This window comes from Stegodyphus dumicola, chromosome 12, assembly GCF_044657685.1.
Source record: "Stegodyphus dumicola isolate Sdum_Otavi_A_Nest chromosome 12, ASM4465768v1".
Lineage (NCBI taxonomy): Eukaryota > Metazoa > Arthropoda > Arachnida > Araneae > Eresidae > Stegodyphus > Stegodyphus dumicola.
Window position 1 is genome coordinate 48,054,106 of NC_140779.1, and position 19,259 is coordinate 48,073,364.

General features: G+C 32.8%; 1 protein-coding gene across 2 annotated transcripts in view; it reads right to left on the reverse strand.

Moving 5' to 3' along the window:
- ric8a (ric8 guanine nucleotide exchange factor A) overlaps positions 1–19,259 on the reverse strand; it is a 141,312-nt gene that overhangs the window by 96,936 nt on the left and 25,117 nt on the right. For both annotated transcript variants that reach the window (XM_035365958.2, XM_035365956.2), the window contains exon 2: positions 14,978–15,025. In XM_035365958.2, the coding sequence (XP_035221849.1) occupies positions 14,978–15,025 (48 nt within the window). The remainder of the gene's footprint in view (positions 1–14,977; positions 15,026–19,259) is intronic.

Consider the following 19,259-nt stretch of genomic DNA (forward strand, 5'->3'; position numbering starts at 1 on the left):
GCAAAAGAGTGGAACTTATGCATTTTCCCAGAGAAAAGTAAATCGATTACTTTCGGTGGGACTAAGAGTAGTGAAGAGAATCTACTGAAGCTTGATGGTGTTATCATCCCTATGGAAGATCACATTAAAATTCTGGGCATGTGCTTTGAGAGTAAATTCGAGCTAGAATGTCCATGTAAATAAAATAGTACTGAAACTGGAAAGAATGCTGAATGCATTTAAATTTATCGCAAGCCCCAGGTGGGGTGCTAGAAAAGTGGATCTCGTTAATATTGCAAATGATACAATAAGAGGAAGAATAGAATATGGCAACTGCCTCCTCATGTCTACCTCTCAACAAAATAAGAAAAAGCTTGAAATTTTTATAATCACGCTTTAAGACTGGCTATAGGGGTGCCTATCAGCAGCCCTCTCCTGTTGTTATATGTTGAAGTAGGGGTTTTCATCTTAGATATGAGAAGATGCATCACCACAATTAAGTTCCGAATAAAGAATATTGCTCTGTCAGCAGCCTCTCCCATTGCGGAAAGTCTGAAATAAAGTACAAGTGGAGCAAAATACGTAAGCCCCATTAGCCAGTGTGTTAAAGACAAGCTAAGCAATCTCGATCTAGATTTCAGTTAAGTGTATTACTTTTAACAATGAGCTAGATTTTTCTGAAGAAGTGAAGTGTAGTTTCAAAATAAATGAGTATGAGTTCCAGAACAAAAATCTTTCAGATGTGGAGATACAGCAATTTTTCCGCTGCATTATTAATGATCACGTGAATCAAGGTTTTAAGATCTACGCTACAGACGCTTCCAAGTCTGATACAGGCACAGTTTCTAAGCCCAAGCCATCAGAACTTTCAGATTATTTTGAAAAAAAAAAAAAAGATTATTTGGATGAAATTATAAGTAAAATGACAGCATTAGATGGCTTTCCATATCCAGTTTTTTGCATTTCTACTGAATTAAGAAAATCACCACCCACCAGAGGTTTTAAAAATCTACCAACATAAATTAACACTATAAGATGAACTGTTATAAACTACAGTAATGGTGTTTGCAATTCTTTGAAACACAAGTTAATACAATTAAAAGTAAATGGAGTTCGTATTGCGGCTGTAGTTCGAACCGTGGTGATTGTCAGTCAGTGCACAGAACACAGAAGCTTCATCTTTTCAGCTGAGGCTTGGGCCCTTTGTAAGCTTCTTGAGAAACTGAATCCTAATGAAAAGGTTGCTATCCTTAGAGATAGCAAATCTGCAGTCAGCACGTTGAACTGTGTTCATAGGAGATCCAATTCTCTTATCCTTAAGCTCATTGAATGGATTAAGACTTCCCATCACCTCACAGTCATCTGGGTTCCTGGCCATAAGGGTATAAGGTTCAATGAAAGAGTGGATAAAGTTGAAAAAAGAAGAAATGTGAATAACTCGGCGGTTCTTTCAGCAGAGGATGCGTGTAGGTTCATCGAGAATACTATTAAGGAAGAGCAAGATGACAGCTGGCTTACACCGGACGTAGATTCAGCTACAGTAATGTTCATTTTGAGTGGAGTAAAGGATTAAACATCGATAGGAAAATGGAAGTAGTAATCAGTAAAACAAGATTGCAAATGCTCGACACGAACCAACTGTTGTACAGGTATTGCAGAGTGAATTCGCCATTTTGTGACTCATGTTATATGATTGACAGTACAGAACATGCAGTTATTCACTGCAGAAAGTACGATAGCGCCAGAAACATTATACTCAAGAAGATGAAAATTAGCAATATTGACCTCTTAGCTGATCTTTTAAATCACTGTAATAAGAAACCTTGCAGATATTATTCCCTAGGTAAATTTGTCATCAAATACATCCTAAAGAATTCATAAGTACTATTAAAGTAAGGGTTTGGTTTTCGGACCGACGCCCCCCTGATTTGGAGGAAATGTGTCCTTGTGGTTTGACATGTAAATAACATTATACAGTCAAAAGTTGTTAATCCGGAATGATCTATAATCCGGACCTCAAAGCTACAAACTTTCTGCGCATGCGTCAATGCATAATGCGTTCATGCATGCGCATAGGTGTTTACGCATGCGCGTAATACTTTTACGCATGCACATATGCATGTGCGCATGCGCATAATACGTTTACGCATGCACGTTTAATGTATAATGGATGGTATAAGCTAAGCTAAAATTACCTAATTATCTATTTTAGTTAATGTTGCAGATTGCGTTGTTCCTTAATCTTCGAATTGCATTCGGCTTATAATTTTTTGCAGACTGTTACAGCAATTTTATAAAAGTAAGCTTGAACTTTTGATTATGTCAAATAGAATTTCCGATGCTGCAGCTACCAAAGGATCTACAAAGCGAAAGTATGTTTCGATGTCCATCAAACAAAAAGTGGAATTGCTGCAAAAAACGGATAAAGGCATATCCTTTGTTTCTCTAACCATTCCGAAATCTTTTTATCAATTTCACGCTGCTCTGCTGGGGGAGGGAGACATAGCGGCGCGCAATGAACTGGAAGTTGATCTGTCAGCACTATCCTTATCTTCAGGGCAGATGTTTTTATTTTATTCAGCTTATAATTCCTTACTAAATGTAGTACTTCATCTCGATGTATTCCGTCTTTGATATGATTTAAATCAAATTCCTCGTCATTATGAATATCACGAGTACACATCAAATAGTTTTCTGGTTGCAATTTTCTAATTGACTATGCGTAATGTATGCTTTACGCATGCGCGTATTGAAAGAAATGTTTATAAAGTAAACAAATAAATATTAAGTTTTTTTTTTTTTTTTTTTTTTTTTTTTTTTGTAAATTTTGATACCCTTTAGATCATAATTGCTCTTTATTTCATAAATGATGGTTTAATATTTTTAATTTTATAATTTCTGCATGCCATCTTACCAGATTTAAACTGATGATCCGGAAAAATCGATAATCCGGAATCGCTGAAGTCCCGACGAGTCCGGATTAAAGACTTTTGACTGTAATTGAGTTGAAGCATAAGGCGCCAAAGGAAAGCCAAGCTTCAAGAGGAAGAAGAAGAAGAAGAGAATACAAAGTTGCATCTTACAGTCAAGAGAAGTAATACAATATATGAATCATCCAAGGAGGAAAGCAAAAACTGTCCTGTCCTATCCTATTACAGCTCTAAGCAATACTATACACACGCAGATTTAGTAGTCTGTATTCATATCTGTGAAAGCAAGGTTGTAGTTACAAAGAAAGTGTGTAATATGTCGATAAATTTTGATATTTTTTAAATTGGCAAGTTTGTTATTCACATTGTATTTGCATAGCATACTTTACGGTTCAAAATATTTTTCAGATTTATACTAATTTATAAACCCATAAATAATGAATAAGAATAACTTTAAAGAACATAAAAAATCTGTTGATAATCTTTTGGTTTGGTTTCATTATTTATATGATGAAAAGAATATTTTGGCACAATATAAAGAATGTTCAAGAGTTATTAAAGTGAATGGAGGAAGTACAAGCGAACGTCATACACATTTAAGAACGAAACATGATACAAATTTGTTAAAGAGGAAAGAATCTAATTGCGATGAAGATACAAATTTAAGCACAGTTTCTAAGCCCAAGCCATCAGGAATTTTAGATTATTTTTTAAAAAAAAGATTATTTGGATGAAATTATAAGTAAAATGACAGCATTAGATGGCTTTCCATATCCAGTGTTTTGCATTCTACTGAATTAAGAAAATCACTACCCGCCAAAGGTTTTAAAAATCTACCAACATCAATTAACACTATAAGAAGAACTGTTATAAACTACAGTAATGGTGATTGCAATTCTTTGACACACAATTTAATACAATTAACAGTAAATGGTGAAAAATTTAGTCTTACATTTAATTAATAAACAAGTGTAAGAAATAGTATTTAAATATAAATAGCTATTCAGAAAAAATATTTGGAATATAGGACTTGCACATGTCTCGGGAAGTATGCCAGCCAAAAAATTTGTGGAAGTGCTTAAATCTAAATTAGAGAAAAATGAATTATCCCTGAAAGAAGATATCGTATCCATAACAACTGATGGAGCAACGGTTATGAAAGAAGTTGGAAAGTTGATTGGTGAAAATCAACAATTATGCTATGCTCATGGAATTCAATTAGGAGTAACAGATGTATTATACCAAAAAAATAAAGAACAGTAGACCCCAAATACCGTGGATATAGAAACTTCTGATTTTGACCTTGAAGAGAGTGAGAATGATACTGGCAATGAAGATAATGACAATAATGTAATTGTTGAAGAAGATGCTGCTAATAAGGATGAAATATTAACTCATCAAGAATTGCTTCCTATAATTAATAAATGTAAAAAATTGTTAAGATATTTAAACGTTACCCTACAAAAAAAATGCCTTATTGCAAGAATACATACTAACTGAAAATAAAACAGAACATATGTTAATACAAAATGCTACAACATGTTGGAACAATTTACTCCTAATTATGGAACGATTTTTGAAACTGAAAAATCCAAACCAAAATGCAATAATCAATTTAAACCTGCATATTAATTTTTCCAATAGTGAAGTCGACTTAATATCCAGAACTGTATCAGCTCTACTTCCAATACTACTAGCTGTGGAGGCATTATGTGGGAGATATTCTATTTATTAGCAGCTAACACAATAAATTTCATGTTGCAGTCACTGAAAAAACAGCACACATTACTATCTGAAGAATTATATATTACAATGAAAAATCACACAGAAGAATGAACAGGCATACCAAAATAGAAAATGTCTAATGGTATCTACATAATTATAATTATTTTTAAAATGAAAATTAAAAAGAAAAGAGACTAACCAAATCAAATTTGATCAATAGTAAATTTTCTTAAAATGTTTTACCCACAAACCTATCCACATTCAGAAGAATTCAATACAGTTATCAAAGATGATGATGACACTGATGTCAATATCAATAGTGAAAAATAATTGTCTCTTGAACAAAAATTAGAATTAGAGATAACTAAAAAAATTTCAAAAAACCAAAATACAATACAGAAATCAGTTACATACAAAACCATCTGATGAGAAATTGATTTATTTGAAGATGAGGGATTTAGAGATAAATACTTGGAAAAAGTATATCGCGCATTGCTAACAGAACCACCAACTAGCATTTTTGACAGGTGCTAATTTTTATACAAAATTAAGTTTCAGGCTTAATGATAGTACGATTGATGTATTATGTTTTATTAAGATAGCATTTCAAAAATTTGTAATATACCACAGACTTAATAGTGATATTTACCCTTTTTTTGTAATTTTAAATACAAAAGATGTTCCTTGTTTCTCTACCTTTTTGTGATTCTTTATATACTGTTATAATTTATAAGTTACAAATGATTTTTTGTGATATTTACTCTCTCTAATAAAACTGGCATATTGAACTTTTGAACTGAAATTGCAATCCCTAGTTCTAATTGATTAAACAACAAATATTAAAATTAAATACCTGTAATATTTTTTTCGGTAAAATCAGCTAGTGTAAATAATGCATTTGGTAAATTATTGTTACAATATCCTGATATTACTAAATTACCCGATGCTGACCGACTTGTGAAAAAAAATATTGTGCATTATATAAATACTGAAGGTCTTCCAGTTGCTGCTAAACCAAGATGGTGAGCTCTTGGCCATCTCAAAACTGCTAAAGCTGAGTTTCAGCATGATTCAACTTAGTCATATTAAAACCTTCAGAAAGCTCCTATTCTTCGCCTTTACACATGGTGCCCAAGAAAGGGTCTGTTGAATGGAAACCTGTTGGCAACTATCTCTTTCTTAATACATAAAGAAAAGTATCCTATTCCGTGCATAGCTGATTTTACTTCATAACTGCATGGTAAGCGAATGTTTAGTCACATTGATCTCAAAGCATAGCACAAAATTCCCATACGTCCAGATGATGTACATAAAAGTTATATGTACTCCCTTTGATCTGTTTTAAAGTTTGAGAATGCAGTTTGGTCTTCGTAATGCTTCCTCGACTTTTCATGGTTCATCTACGAGATGACAAAGAACTTGTCATTTGTTTACCCATTTACTGACAATTTACTTGTGGCCTCTAATAAAGAACATGGCCACTTAAAGCATATAAACGTGCCATTTTCTAAACTTCAGGAATATGATTTGCGTATAAATGTCGACAAATGCCAATTTCGTCAATCTATCATAGACTTCCTAGGTTTTTAAGTTATCAGGTGAAGGAATTAAGCCCCTTCCTGATCATGTAAAATACATCCTAGATTTTCCTTAACCCCAGACTTTCACTCAGTTACGCCAATTCTTGAGTTTTTTTTAATTTTTATCGATGCTGTATCTTAAACTGTTCACATTCTAGCACCCTTAGTCAAATTACCCGAGGTCATAAAGGCCATACAGAGACATCCTCGTTGCAAAGCTTCTATTTAGCGATTACAATGCGACGATGATTACAATGGAACACGCTCCTTCAAAGCAATTAAGGAAGGTAAGTGGCGCTCTGGTTGCGCGCCAATGAAAAATTTTTCACTTGACGCTTGAACATGAAGAATGACGCATGTCATATTTATTTGATGCTTGATTATGTTTCATGGCCGCTATAGGCGGAAGTAATATAAGTTTATCGTTAATAAATGTTATTTCTATGTTCTGTGAAATCTTGAAGTTTTTATTTGAAATTCTAATGCTCTCCCAACCTTGACTCCTGAAACGAAACGATCTTTGAAATTATGACTCACGAAGAGAGACACCATACATTTTTTGGTCAACATTATTATAAAGATCTTCAATTTTAGATTTAAACAAGTTTCCCAAACATTCAACAGTATATCATATAATAAAAATGCATAATGACAAATTTAAATTGAATAACAACATTAAATTTAGCACAAAATTTTACAAATAAAACATACAATCTCTAGAAGGAAAACAAAATAATAAAACTGCTAAATTACCATAATCCACAATTGTGGTCCATTCTCTGAATCTGAAACATAATTGAATTAATAACAGTAAAGACACAAATTATGAATATGCAATTAAAGTTTTTTTTTTTTAAGTCTTATTCACTCAATGGTAAGCGGAAAAGTTTATGTATAGGACGCTTCATTTCGCCCAATAAAGTTTTTAGTTTCACAACACGAACTTTTCCATCAGCACCAGGATATAGTTCAATTACTCGTCCAAGTCGCCACTTTAATGGAGGCAAATTTTCGTCCTTTATCAAGACTAAGTCTTTGAGGGCTAAATTTGGTTTATCCCTCAACCATCTGGTACGCCCTTGTGTGAATTGTGAAAGATAATCTCTAGACCAACGTTTCCAAAAGCTCTGGAAAATTTGCTGTGTCAATTTCCATCTTTCAGCAGGGGTTAGCTTATTATTTGTAAGATCAGGTTCAGGAATTGCTGTTAATGTAGTCCCAATTAGGAAATGTCCAGGTGTTAAAGGATTAAAATCTTCAGGGTCAGATGAGATGGAAACTATTGGCCTGGAATTCAAACACGCCTCGATTTGTGTAATTAAGGTGTGAAATTCTTCGTATGCCAGAACCTGGGTCCCAATAGTTCGCTTTAAGTGAATCTTCATTTGTTTCACTCCAGCCTCCCAAAGGCCTCCAAAGTGAGGGGCAGCAGGAGGATTGAAGATCCATTGAATATTTTCACCGCTCAGGTAGTTTTGAAATGCTCCTTCAGAGGAAAGTGTAGCTTTATATCTTCTTAATTCTCGATCAGTCCCAACAAAGTTGGTTCCTCTATCGGAAAAGATTTTCTTGGGTTTTCCTCTGCATGACACAAATCTTTTCAGAGATGCTAGGAATGCTTCAGTTGTTAGATCATTGACTACTTGTAGGTGAATGGCCTTTATTTTGTGGTGAAGCATATGTAAAGGCAAACGTAACATTTATATCTCGTTCCTTCTCTTCCTTTCCTAGCTTTAATTAAAAAGGGGCCTGCAAAATCTAGTCCTGTATTCGAGAATGTTCTATCCGGAAATACGCGAGAAGCAGGTAGGTCGCCCATTATCTGACTGGATGTGCTTGTTCAATTTTTAAAACATTTTATACATTTCCAAATTATTTTTCTTACAATTTCTCGGCCATTAACGATCCAATATTTCTGTCGCAGAGCAGATAATGTTAATGTGGCTCCTCCGTGAAGGTTCACTTCGTGAAAGTGTTTGACTATCAATTCAGTAACTTGGTGACTTTTGGGAAGAATGATTGGATACTTTGTGTTTTCTGAAAGATTCGAGTTACAGAGTCTACCACCGACTCTAAGGATTTCTTCTCTATCAAGAAAAGGATTTAATTTCAGGATTTTACTGCTGAGATTCAATTTCTTCCCTGCTTTCAAAAGTCTAATTTCTTCTCTAAATTCGGAATTTTGTATGATTTTAAAAATCAAATTGCTTGCCTTATCCAATTCTTGAACTGTTAAAAAACCCTTGAATTTTAAAGATGTAGGTTTAATATTGTGGCAGAATCTTAAACACCATGCAGTTACGCGTTTCAATTTTTTCCAGGATGAAAACCTGGATGTCAATTCAAATTCAACCTCTTGGCTAATAACAGAATATACAGTAGTTTGACGCTGTTCTACCTGTACCTCTTCTACCATAGGCTCGACTAAATGATCAAAAGATGATGAAGGTAGATTTTTCTCTTTTAACCACACTGGTCCATTGAACCAAAGTTTATTTCCCACTAGGTCAGAAGCTCTTAATCCACGTGAAACTATGTCAGCCGGATTACCATTGCGAAGGTGATACAACATCTTGTATTTCACGTACACGATTAGCAACAAAGGGTTTCCATTTATCAGCGGTACCCCTGATCCAGTGAAGAACGATTTTAGAGTCACTAAAACAAAATACGTTATCTTCTTGGATATTAAATAATTTCCTTAAATATTTAACTATTCTTGCGGCAATAATGGCTCCCATAAGTTCTAAACGAGGCAAGGTTAATTTTTTAAGTGGGGATACACGGCTCTTTGAAAGAACAAAAGACGTACAGCAAGAATCAGGATCACGAAAATATGCAACAGCTCCATATCCCTTGAGGCTGGTGTCACAAAAGACAAAAAGCTCTATTTTATCAAAATTTACATATTCATCATTTAATATGTATTTTCTAAGAATACACAAGTTGAGAATAAATTCAATTTCAAAGTACCAAGTTTTAAATTTTTCACTCAAATAACTGGGCAAAATTGTGTCCCAATCAATACCCAATTCCCATAACTCTTGTAATAAGAATTTTATTCTGATAACAAAGGGTGCAATGAATCCAACTGGGTCATAAATTTTTGCCACAATCTGTAATACCTTTCGTTTTGTAACGTGTTTCCAGTCAACTGGTTGTAAAAGTTCTTGTACATCTAATTTCAATGTGTCCTCATCCAAATCCCAAATTATTCCCAGCACCTTTAACGTTTTCTTATCCAAATTATCTTCCTTATTAATTAAACCAATATCTTGCCAATGATTTTTTAAAGATACGGAATTTGATTCAAATTTTCTTAAGTTCATACCAGCGTCTTGAAGAATTTTAACTGCATCAGTTGATGATGAGAAAACTTCTTCAACATAGTCTGCTCCATGGATAAGGTCATCAACATATAAGGACTTATTTAACATGTCAACAGCTTTGCTATATTTCTTTTCATAACCCTTAATATGATGTTTGATAGTGGCGGACAAAATAAACGGACTTGTTGTCATTCCAAATGGCACTCGGCACATTCGGAAAACCTTAAAGCCTAAACTATTGTCACTATTGTCGTAAGAATGATCAAACCACAAGAACCTTAAAAAATTTCTATCTTCACTATCAATTTGAATTTGGTGAAAAGCCTTCTCTATGTCTGCACAAAATGCAACTTTATGTACACGAAATTTTAAAATTATATCCAACAGGTTAGGATTTAAATTAGGGCCTGATATCAAACATTCATTTAATGATTTATCTTCTTCAGACTTAGAAGAGGCATCATAAACTATTCTTATTCTTGTTGTTACTTTTCCTTCACATATAACGGGCCTATGAGGCATATAATAACAGTTAGGTTCATTTTCAACAAACTTACATTGTTCAACAATCCCCCTTTCAACTTGTTCTCTAATTATATTATCATATTCATTATATAGGAAATCATTTCCCTTTAATTTATGCTTTAGTCCTAGAAATCGTTGTTTAGCAACGAAAAAATTATCAGCAAGTTGTGATTTATTGTCCTTCCAAAAGAGTTTTGTTTCGTACCTGCCGTTATTAAATTTTAAACTATCGTTAAAATGCTTAATAGTATTCAAATCAGTTTCCGAAAATGTTTTGTTTTCATTTTCAATTCCTATCGAATCTAATTTCCAAAATGACTGCAAATCAAATGTGTTTCCTTCAACGGCAGATAAAAACAATGCATTAATTCGAGTATTATTATTTTTTACTTTACTCATCACTGTGTATCCAAATATCATCGGTACTATAAACAAACCATCATTTATCATTGAATTACTTCCTGTTTGTATATACCAGAAATGCTCCGCGCCAAGCAGAATATTTATGTTCTCATTAACGGAACTTGTATCCGAAAGTTCCAAACCCTTTTTAGTCATAAATTCTTTAATGTTTTGACATGTTGATGGTGCCTGGAATTCTATTGATGATATTAATTCTATCCCGACAGCTTCTACGACAGGGCAGCGATCATCGTTTTTATTTTTTATTTTTAGACTATATACATCAAATTCTTGCGAGTTACCGCGCTGATTTAGACACGAATAAATTGTTAGAAATTCTTTTCTAATGACTTGCAATTCTAAATCGCGTGCTAACTCGTGGGTGATGAAGTTTCGTTCACTACCTGAATCAATTAATAATCTTACGATTCTCGATTTATTTTTGCTTTGAGCAATAACAGAACATGTCTGTAAAAGCACACTATTTTTGGGTTTTAGAGTGTTACAGTGGGAAGTAGATACTAAAGTTTTATTTTGCGTATCTGCGGAGTTAACATCTTCCATTTCTTTCGATTTCAAACGGCAGAAAAGTTTATTATGATTTTTCTCGTTACAAATTTCGCATGGTTGTATTTTTGACCGACAAAACGACGACAAATGTGATTTGAGAAAGCATCTGTAACAGCGACCTTCATGTTTTAATTTGTTTCGTTTTTGTTCGTCGGAAAATTTCAAACATCCGGCAGATGTATGTTCGTTTGGTTTGCAGAATATGCAAAACATTTTTACCGATGTGTTAAAAGCAGAAGCTTGTGATTTGACTGATAATTTTTGAACCCTTGTTTAGGATTAACCCCTGTGTATTTATTACCTTTTGAGCTATTAATCAAAATACTTGCTTCTCGGCATTCAGTTTCGATTTTAATGAATTCTATTAATTCACTTACTTCTATATTTTGGTTAGATGTTCTTTTTCTATGGAATTCAAGAGCTAAATCTTCAGGTAACAATTTAAGAATTATTGGGTTCAATAACTGTCCGTATGAACCGCTAGTAACATCTAAACTACTTAAATTTCTAACGCAGATTTGTAACTGATCATAGAGCTTTCTTAACTCAAAAACATTTGAAGAACTTTTAACTGGTTCTAACTGTAACAACATCTGCATGAATTTTGATATAATAACATCTTTACGACCAAACCTCTCTTCTAAACTTTTAATGCATAGATCATAATTTTCTTCAGATAAAGCATAACCAGAAACACTATTATATGCTGAACCAGATAATAAACTTTTCAAATATGTAAACTTATCTATTTTAGATAAACTTGGATTAGAATGAATAGCATTATCATACGAATTAAAGAATTCGAGCCATTTACTGGGATCACCAGCAAATTTTTCAATATTTAATTTAAGTAACTTTACTTGTAACAACATTATTACCATTCAGAGTGCTACTAATACCATTACTAGTTGTAATTATACTTCTTTCAACAACTTCATTACTGTTAATTTTCTTTACTTTACTAACAATCTTAGCTTTAAACGTTATAATTTTTTCATCATACTCTTCACATACAAGTAGTTCGTTATCATATTCTTTTTCATCAATTATGAGAGCATCGATCTTTGAGTCAAGAGTTTTAATTTAGATCTTCTAGATGTTCTTTACTTAATTCTTCCGATAATAATTTCTCAAGTTTATTTAGAAGTGTAGTAACTTTACTACGTACAATAGCATATTTCTTTTTCTCTTTTGCTAAATCATCCATTATGTTTCGTTTTCAAAGATCGATACCAAGAACAAATAAATCAAAATTCTTACCTTTCAAAAGATAATTCCCCTTTTCGCGGGTTTCAGACACCAAAAAATGTATGGTGTTCTCTCTTCATGAGTCATAATTTCAAAGATCGTTTCGTTTCAGGAGTCAAGGTTGGGAGAGCATTAGAATGTCAAATCAAAACTTCAAGATTTCACAGAACATAGAAATAACATTATTAACGATAAACTTATATTACTTCCGCCTATAGCGGCCATGAAACATAATCAAGCATAAAAAAAAATATGACATGCATCATTCTTCATGTTCAAGCGTCAAGTGAAAAATTTTTCATCGGCGCGCAACCAGAGCGCCACCTATCTACCGAAACGACGGAACAGAAGGTATTGCTAAAGCAACCTTAATGGCATCTCATACCCTGTGCACAATTAAGTCTATAGGTTTATTCGTCTAATGTAGCAATTGGCAGCTCCCTCATGTAGCTTGCTAAACAACAGTCAGAAGCTATAGCTTTCTGCTCACCTAATTAAATCTAAAGCAAATTGGTTCGCTTATGACTTTGAACTCCGTGCATTCTTCAGTAATAAAATTTAGGCATACACTTGAAGGGAGGATTTTTGTCATCTACACTGATCATGAAACACCTCATTCTAGCAACACTGTGACTAATGAGGTCCTCGCCATTTATGGCATTTTGGATTTTGTCTCCCAGTTTACTACCGATATTGAATATACTAAAGGTTCTGACAAAATTGTCGCCAACGTGCTATTCCGAATTGAGATAGATGACATTTTATCTAATGTGCTTGACTTTCTAAACTTCGCTGCTGCTCAATCAAATGACAAAAAAGAAAAAAAAAAAAAAAAAAAAGAAAAGAAAAAAAGAAAAGAAAAAAAAGAAAAGAAAAGAAAAGAAAACTTCAACAACTTTTAGTAACCAATACCTCCTTCCTAAAATTAGAGAAACATTATTTCTCTCTCAAGGATATTCATCGGTATCGTGACACATCCCAAAAACATCACTATCCTTTTATCCTCCAGTGCATGAGATTAGCAGTTTTCAAAACCTTAACTTTTTTCTATCAACCCAGTATCTCATCCTCCTTCAATTTAATCACTTAATGCCAGGCATGTGAAAAGTTACAAAATCTTTTATGCACAGCTGTGATAAAAGTAAATGAGCTAAAAGCACTAAGTTATACTAAGCATATTGACACATTTGCTGAAATTGATGCTTGTTTTGCCCCCATACTTATAAATTTTATAGGCCCTTTCCCTCCATATGACTGAAAACAGTTTTGCATGACTATCATAGAGCAGTTCACAAGATGGCTGGAAGTTGTTCCAAGAACCAACATGACTACGAAAACAGCCACTTGTGCCTTGGTACGCAGCTGGATATCCAGATTTCATTCCCAGTCACGCTTACATCTGACCAATCTAAAAATTTTGAATCTAATCTTTTAAGAGAACTCAGCCACACACTTGGGTGCAACAAGATTTGAACCTCTGTACATCACCTCTGTCAAATGGAATTATTCAATGCTTCTATAAGCATCTTTGTAGAAACTATCTTACTTGTTCTCTTAGGCATACATTCAGCCATTAAGGAGGATGTCAAAGCAGTTTCTGCTCAACTTGTTTATAGTCCAATATTATCTTCCAATCTAATGACTGGTGATGCTATACACCAGACATAAATTTTGCATATATCAACAGTTTACTTCAAGCAATGAAGTTTTAAATCCTATTTCTACTATCCTATATGGTAGACCTAAAATTTTCCTCAATTCCTCATTAAAAACTTGTTCTTATATAATTTTAAGATCTGACAAAGTTAATCCTCCACTGACAACACCTTATATTGGTATGCCATTAGTCGTTGACAGAAATAATAAGAATTTTATTATTGAAGTAAACAAAAAACATACTGTAGTTTCAAATGATCACATAAAACCTGCTTACCATTTGCCAGATGACATTATTCATCTTTACCTCTTCCAATTTCAGCTTTCTTCCCACGAGTCTTTAATCTAACATCCACCACTAAGAGTGGGTGTAAAATACGACTTCCAAAGCATTTAGTCACAGACTACATTCCTTGAGTACAAACTTGTACTATAATTAACACTTTGTTTTATGTATATGTTCCTATTGCATCTATAACTGTGCATATATCTTTATTACACTGTACTTCATGTTCTGTATTTCACTAATTTTGCATTAAATCACTATTTTCTGTATATATTGTAAATAATTATTATTATTTGTAATTGTGACTTTGTCACTGGGGCATACTCTAGCATTTCATTCATGTTAACAAGAGATTCACCACATCAGCCTATTATTATGAGGCACACATATGTGTTTACATCACAGACTTCTCTCTCCCTACAGAGCTTTTCTAGTAGTTCGGTTGAGGAAGAAAGGTTGTTACGGTGCTCCTAACACGAATGAAGTTTCTTTATATGGAATAAGTTATATTTTGATAGTTAATACTATTCCATGCTGCTTCATTAAAATACAAGAGTCAGATCAAGAATGCACCCCTTCACTACTACATGTGACTGGTAAATGTTCATTTCTGGATAAACAGTTTCGCTTGACTATTTTTAAAATTAATCCAAGACATTTTCAACCATGCTGTTCATATAAATATATACAATTTTAGATTTAAAAACTTGAAAATACATTTAGTGAATAACTAAAGACATAGTTTACCTTTTTACAGGACAGATTAATGTCAGAGAACGAAAATGTTTGGGCATTCTAGGAAAAAAAAAAAAAGATATTGATGTTATACAAAAGCAGCCAACAGATTCTATTTTTTTATAATGTGCATCATCTAATCAGAAATAACAAAATATATTTTTATTTTTTCCCATACATGGGAAAACATTATACAAAATAAGACTTTTTACAAGACAATACATTAAATTTCTGATAAAATGGAATTTAACTAACTGGCAACAATCATATCATATACATAATATACATGTATGTAATTCTTAATGTGTGCAATGAAGAATTCATGTAATTATCTGATTTTTTTAAGTGAAACCATAAGAGAATTGCACATTTTGGCAGTGTGTGCAGCTTTGGCATTGCACACATTAAATAATGAACAGCCATTCAGGACAATATTCAAACAGGCTACCACATTTGCCGCTTTGGTATACATTTGGTGACTGGCATTCCCATTAACAGAAACGTCTCAATAATTTATTTTATCTTAACAGGCTTGCCAAATTTACTAATAAAATACTGAAGAGAATACTCTAGCAATTACATATTAAAATCTTCATTATCAATAACTGCTTTGACCTGATTACACTTCCTCAATACATAAAAATGAATATACAGTCAAAAGTCGTTAATTCGGACACCCATAATCCGGAATGATCTATAATCCGGACCTCAAAGCTACAAACTTTCTGCGCATGCGTCGCGTTCACGCATGCGCACAGGCGTTTACGAGAGCGCGTAAGACCCTTACGGCTGCGAATATGTTTGTGCGCATGCGCGTTTAATGTGTAACGGAGTTCTACGCTAAGCTAAAGTTATCTAATTCAGTTAATGTTGCAGATTGCGTTGTTCCTTAATCTTCGAATTGGATCCGGCTTATTATTTTTTGCAGACTGTTAGAGCAGTTTTATAAAAGTAAGCTTGAACTTTCGATTATGTCAAATAGAATTTCCGATATATATTTACTACAAAGCGAAAGTACGTTTTGAAATCCGAAATCTGTTTATCAATTTCACGCTGCTCTGTGGCAGAGGGGGGGGGGAGAAACGTCATTATTAGATTATGATAGATTAGAAAGATTATGTCAAATAGAATTTCCAATATATATTTACTAATATGTAATTTGTATCTACAAAGCGAAAGTATGTTTTGAAATCCGAAATCTGTTTATCAATTTCACACCGGGGATTGGAAGTTGATCTGTCAACACTATCCTTATCTTCAGAGCAGATGTTTTTATTTTATTTGGATTATAATTCCGTACTAAGTTTAGCATTTCATCTCGATGTACTCCGTCTTTGATATGATTTAAATCAAGTTCCTCGTCATTATAATTCGCTTCCGATAGTGAAGAAAGTGACCCAGAGGTTATTGAAAACGAAAACATTTCGATTGACAAATTAGTCGGTATTCTCAACACAGCAATTATAGGACTTGAACAGGGGAACTTTGTAACTAAACAAGGAATTATGTCTGTTTAATGGAATTAAAGAGAAAGTATTATCACATGAAACAAAGCAACTTACACTGAAGGAAATGTTTAATAAAGTAAACAAATAAATATTAAGTTTTTTCTTTTTGTAAATTTTGATACCCTTTAGATCATAATTGTTCTTTATTTCATAAATTACGGTTTCATATTTTTAATTTTGTAATTTTTGCATGCCATCTTACCAGATTTAAACTGATGATCTATAATCCGGAAAAATCGATAATCCGGAATCGCCGAAGTCCCGACGAGTCCGGATTAACGACTTTTGACTGCATAATACTTCATTTTACATGTAGTGTTTATAAGTTTTAGTTTATCAAAAGATGTTTTATTAGTATCTTATTAAAAGTATTTAAACGTTCAAAATTTGTGTTCTTTCTTCCATCACAGTCTAAGAGGGTACCAAAAAATAAAAATAACTTACTAATATAAACTAGCCTCCCTGTTGCAATCATGTCCTTAACCATGGTATATGATCATGCTCATTCTTTCAACATGTTTTAATTTGTTATTTTAATTCATGGATCTCGAGGATATAACAGTGGCTAACACTTTTAGGCCCTTATGATAAAAAACATTCTGGGTTTATTTTACAATGATTTTCATAACCCCAAGAAAAAGACTAAAGAAAAGAAGGCCAAATGATGAAATTTTTTAATAATGATAATTTTTATTTAGGATTAATTATTTAAAAATACAAGCACGTATGCTCAGTCGAAAGCACACAACAGAATTCTTAGTATTCCTGCATGATCCCCCAACCATCTTGCAAAGTTGCCAATCATTGGTGCCTAATTTTTGTCAACCTAACACATACAGTATCCATTTTAAAAGAAGCAGCGTGCCAAAAACTAAACAGCACAGCAATGATTTAACGAAATTAAAAATGCAACATACAAAATAAAAAATTTAACTATTTTCCATAAGTTCATGTGCACAATGATCCATTTTAACTTTTTCTAAAAAATCAGAAAACAGCACAAATTAACTTCATCCAATGTACATTCCTACATTCACTTCTACTAGGCAAAATGCCATATTTATGAAAAAAATTACAACACTTTAATTAACAGGCAAACTTTGCAGTAGCACTATAATTTGTTATAAAGAAAAAACTGCATGCTAATCACAACAAATACAGAGCACAAACATGACCCTCGAATTTCAAGCACTACAATTTGTTATAAAGAAAAAACTACATGTTAATCATAACAAATAGAGACCACAAACAGGACTCTCGAATTTCAAAATTCCACCACCATCACCAAGATAGATGAGAGTATTATATGCTGTAACAACCATCAGTGTGTTGCCAGATAAATATATTTTTGTATAATTCTGAGTTGCTTAGTTTGATGACATAGCATTTTGCCTGGTGATTTTTGTAAGGGTTGAGCAGATAATGTAATGGTACCAACTTTTTTTTTCCCCTCCCTTTTTTTTCGATTCTTCCTACACATTTTGGGCCAATTTTAAAAAGGTTAAAATTTAGATTTCGATTCTGCCTTAATCTTACAACATGCACTGATTTTAATCAAGCTTAGCTTTCAAGATCCATTTTTTTAAGAAATTTTCCTTTTCCTGGCTATGATATGATGCCAAATAAATAAATTTATACACAAAAGAAACATATCATGTAAAATGCAGAGTTAAGAGGAAGTATGTGAAATACAGTATTAAAGAGGAAAGGAATAGCAGATTGACAGAGATTTTATATAAAACTGTATTTTGAGTCTAATATGAAATCTACGCCAATTTAAATTATTATTATTACTTACTACTTTATTAATATTATTATTTACTATTTTTAGGAAATGAATAAATAAGAAGTGGTTAAGTAAGTTATTGACTTGTACACAGACAGCATAATAGACAAATGTACAAAAGAAATTAATAATGGAACTACTCTTATATGCGCCCTCAGGTCGCCAAATTTCTCGCCAAACATTTTTGGGGAGAAACTCAACGGTACCATATTACTATCTAAATTTTTTGTCTACATTTCGAACTTTAAGCCTAAAATGTCTGCAAAAATCATGTTTTAATCACACAATTTAAGCTAAAAATTCGAAAAAATAACAAAAAATTTAGAAAGCAAAAACGTAAAGTTTCTAACCAAAAATATTTGACAACAATCCATGTACACAGCCATGTGTTTTAACTTAAAAAAACATCTACGAATTGCACAATCTAGGCAGCGAAAGAATCTACGAACTACGCACACCTCACTTTGATAAATTAACATAACAATAATAAATTTCAAAGAATACAATGTACACAGCATTATGTTTAAACTTAAACTAAATCTACAAATTGCACAATCTAGGCATTGCACACAAATCAACAAAATAAACTAAAATAAATTACAAACAATTCAAATAACAACAGAAATTCATAGTAAAAAAAAACAATGAATATATCATTCTACAAAATAAAAATAATAAAATAAAATGCACTTACCATAATACATACGTGAATAAAATTTCGCCAGTCACACAGCATCTGTCAACAAAAGTGCCACGATTTTGCTATATCACATGTCTTTCTGTGATTCAAAATTTCGAAAGTAACAATAAAAACTTCCACCAAAGTTAACTTACTACAAGAAAACCACGATCCAAATCTTAAACTCCGCTAACAGCCACAAACTTAAGCAGCAACCACTTGAATGGAAAGCCACACAAGTCTATCAGAAACACCATTCTTCGTCCGAGTTCTCATATCAGCTCCCCATTTCGGACATGCCAAACTCTGTTTTAAAAGTTC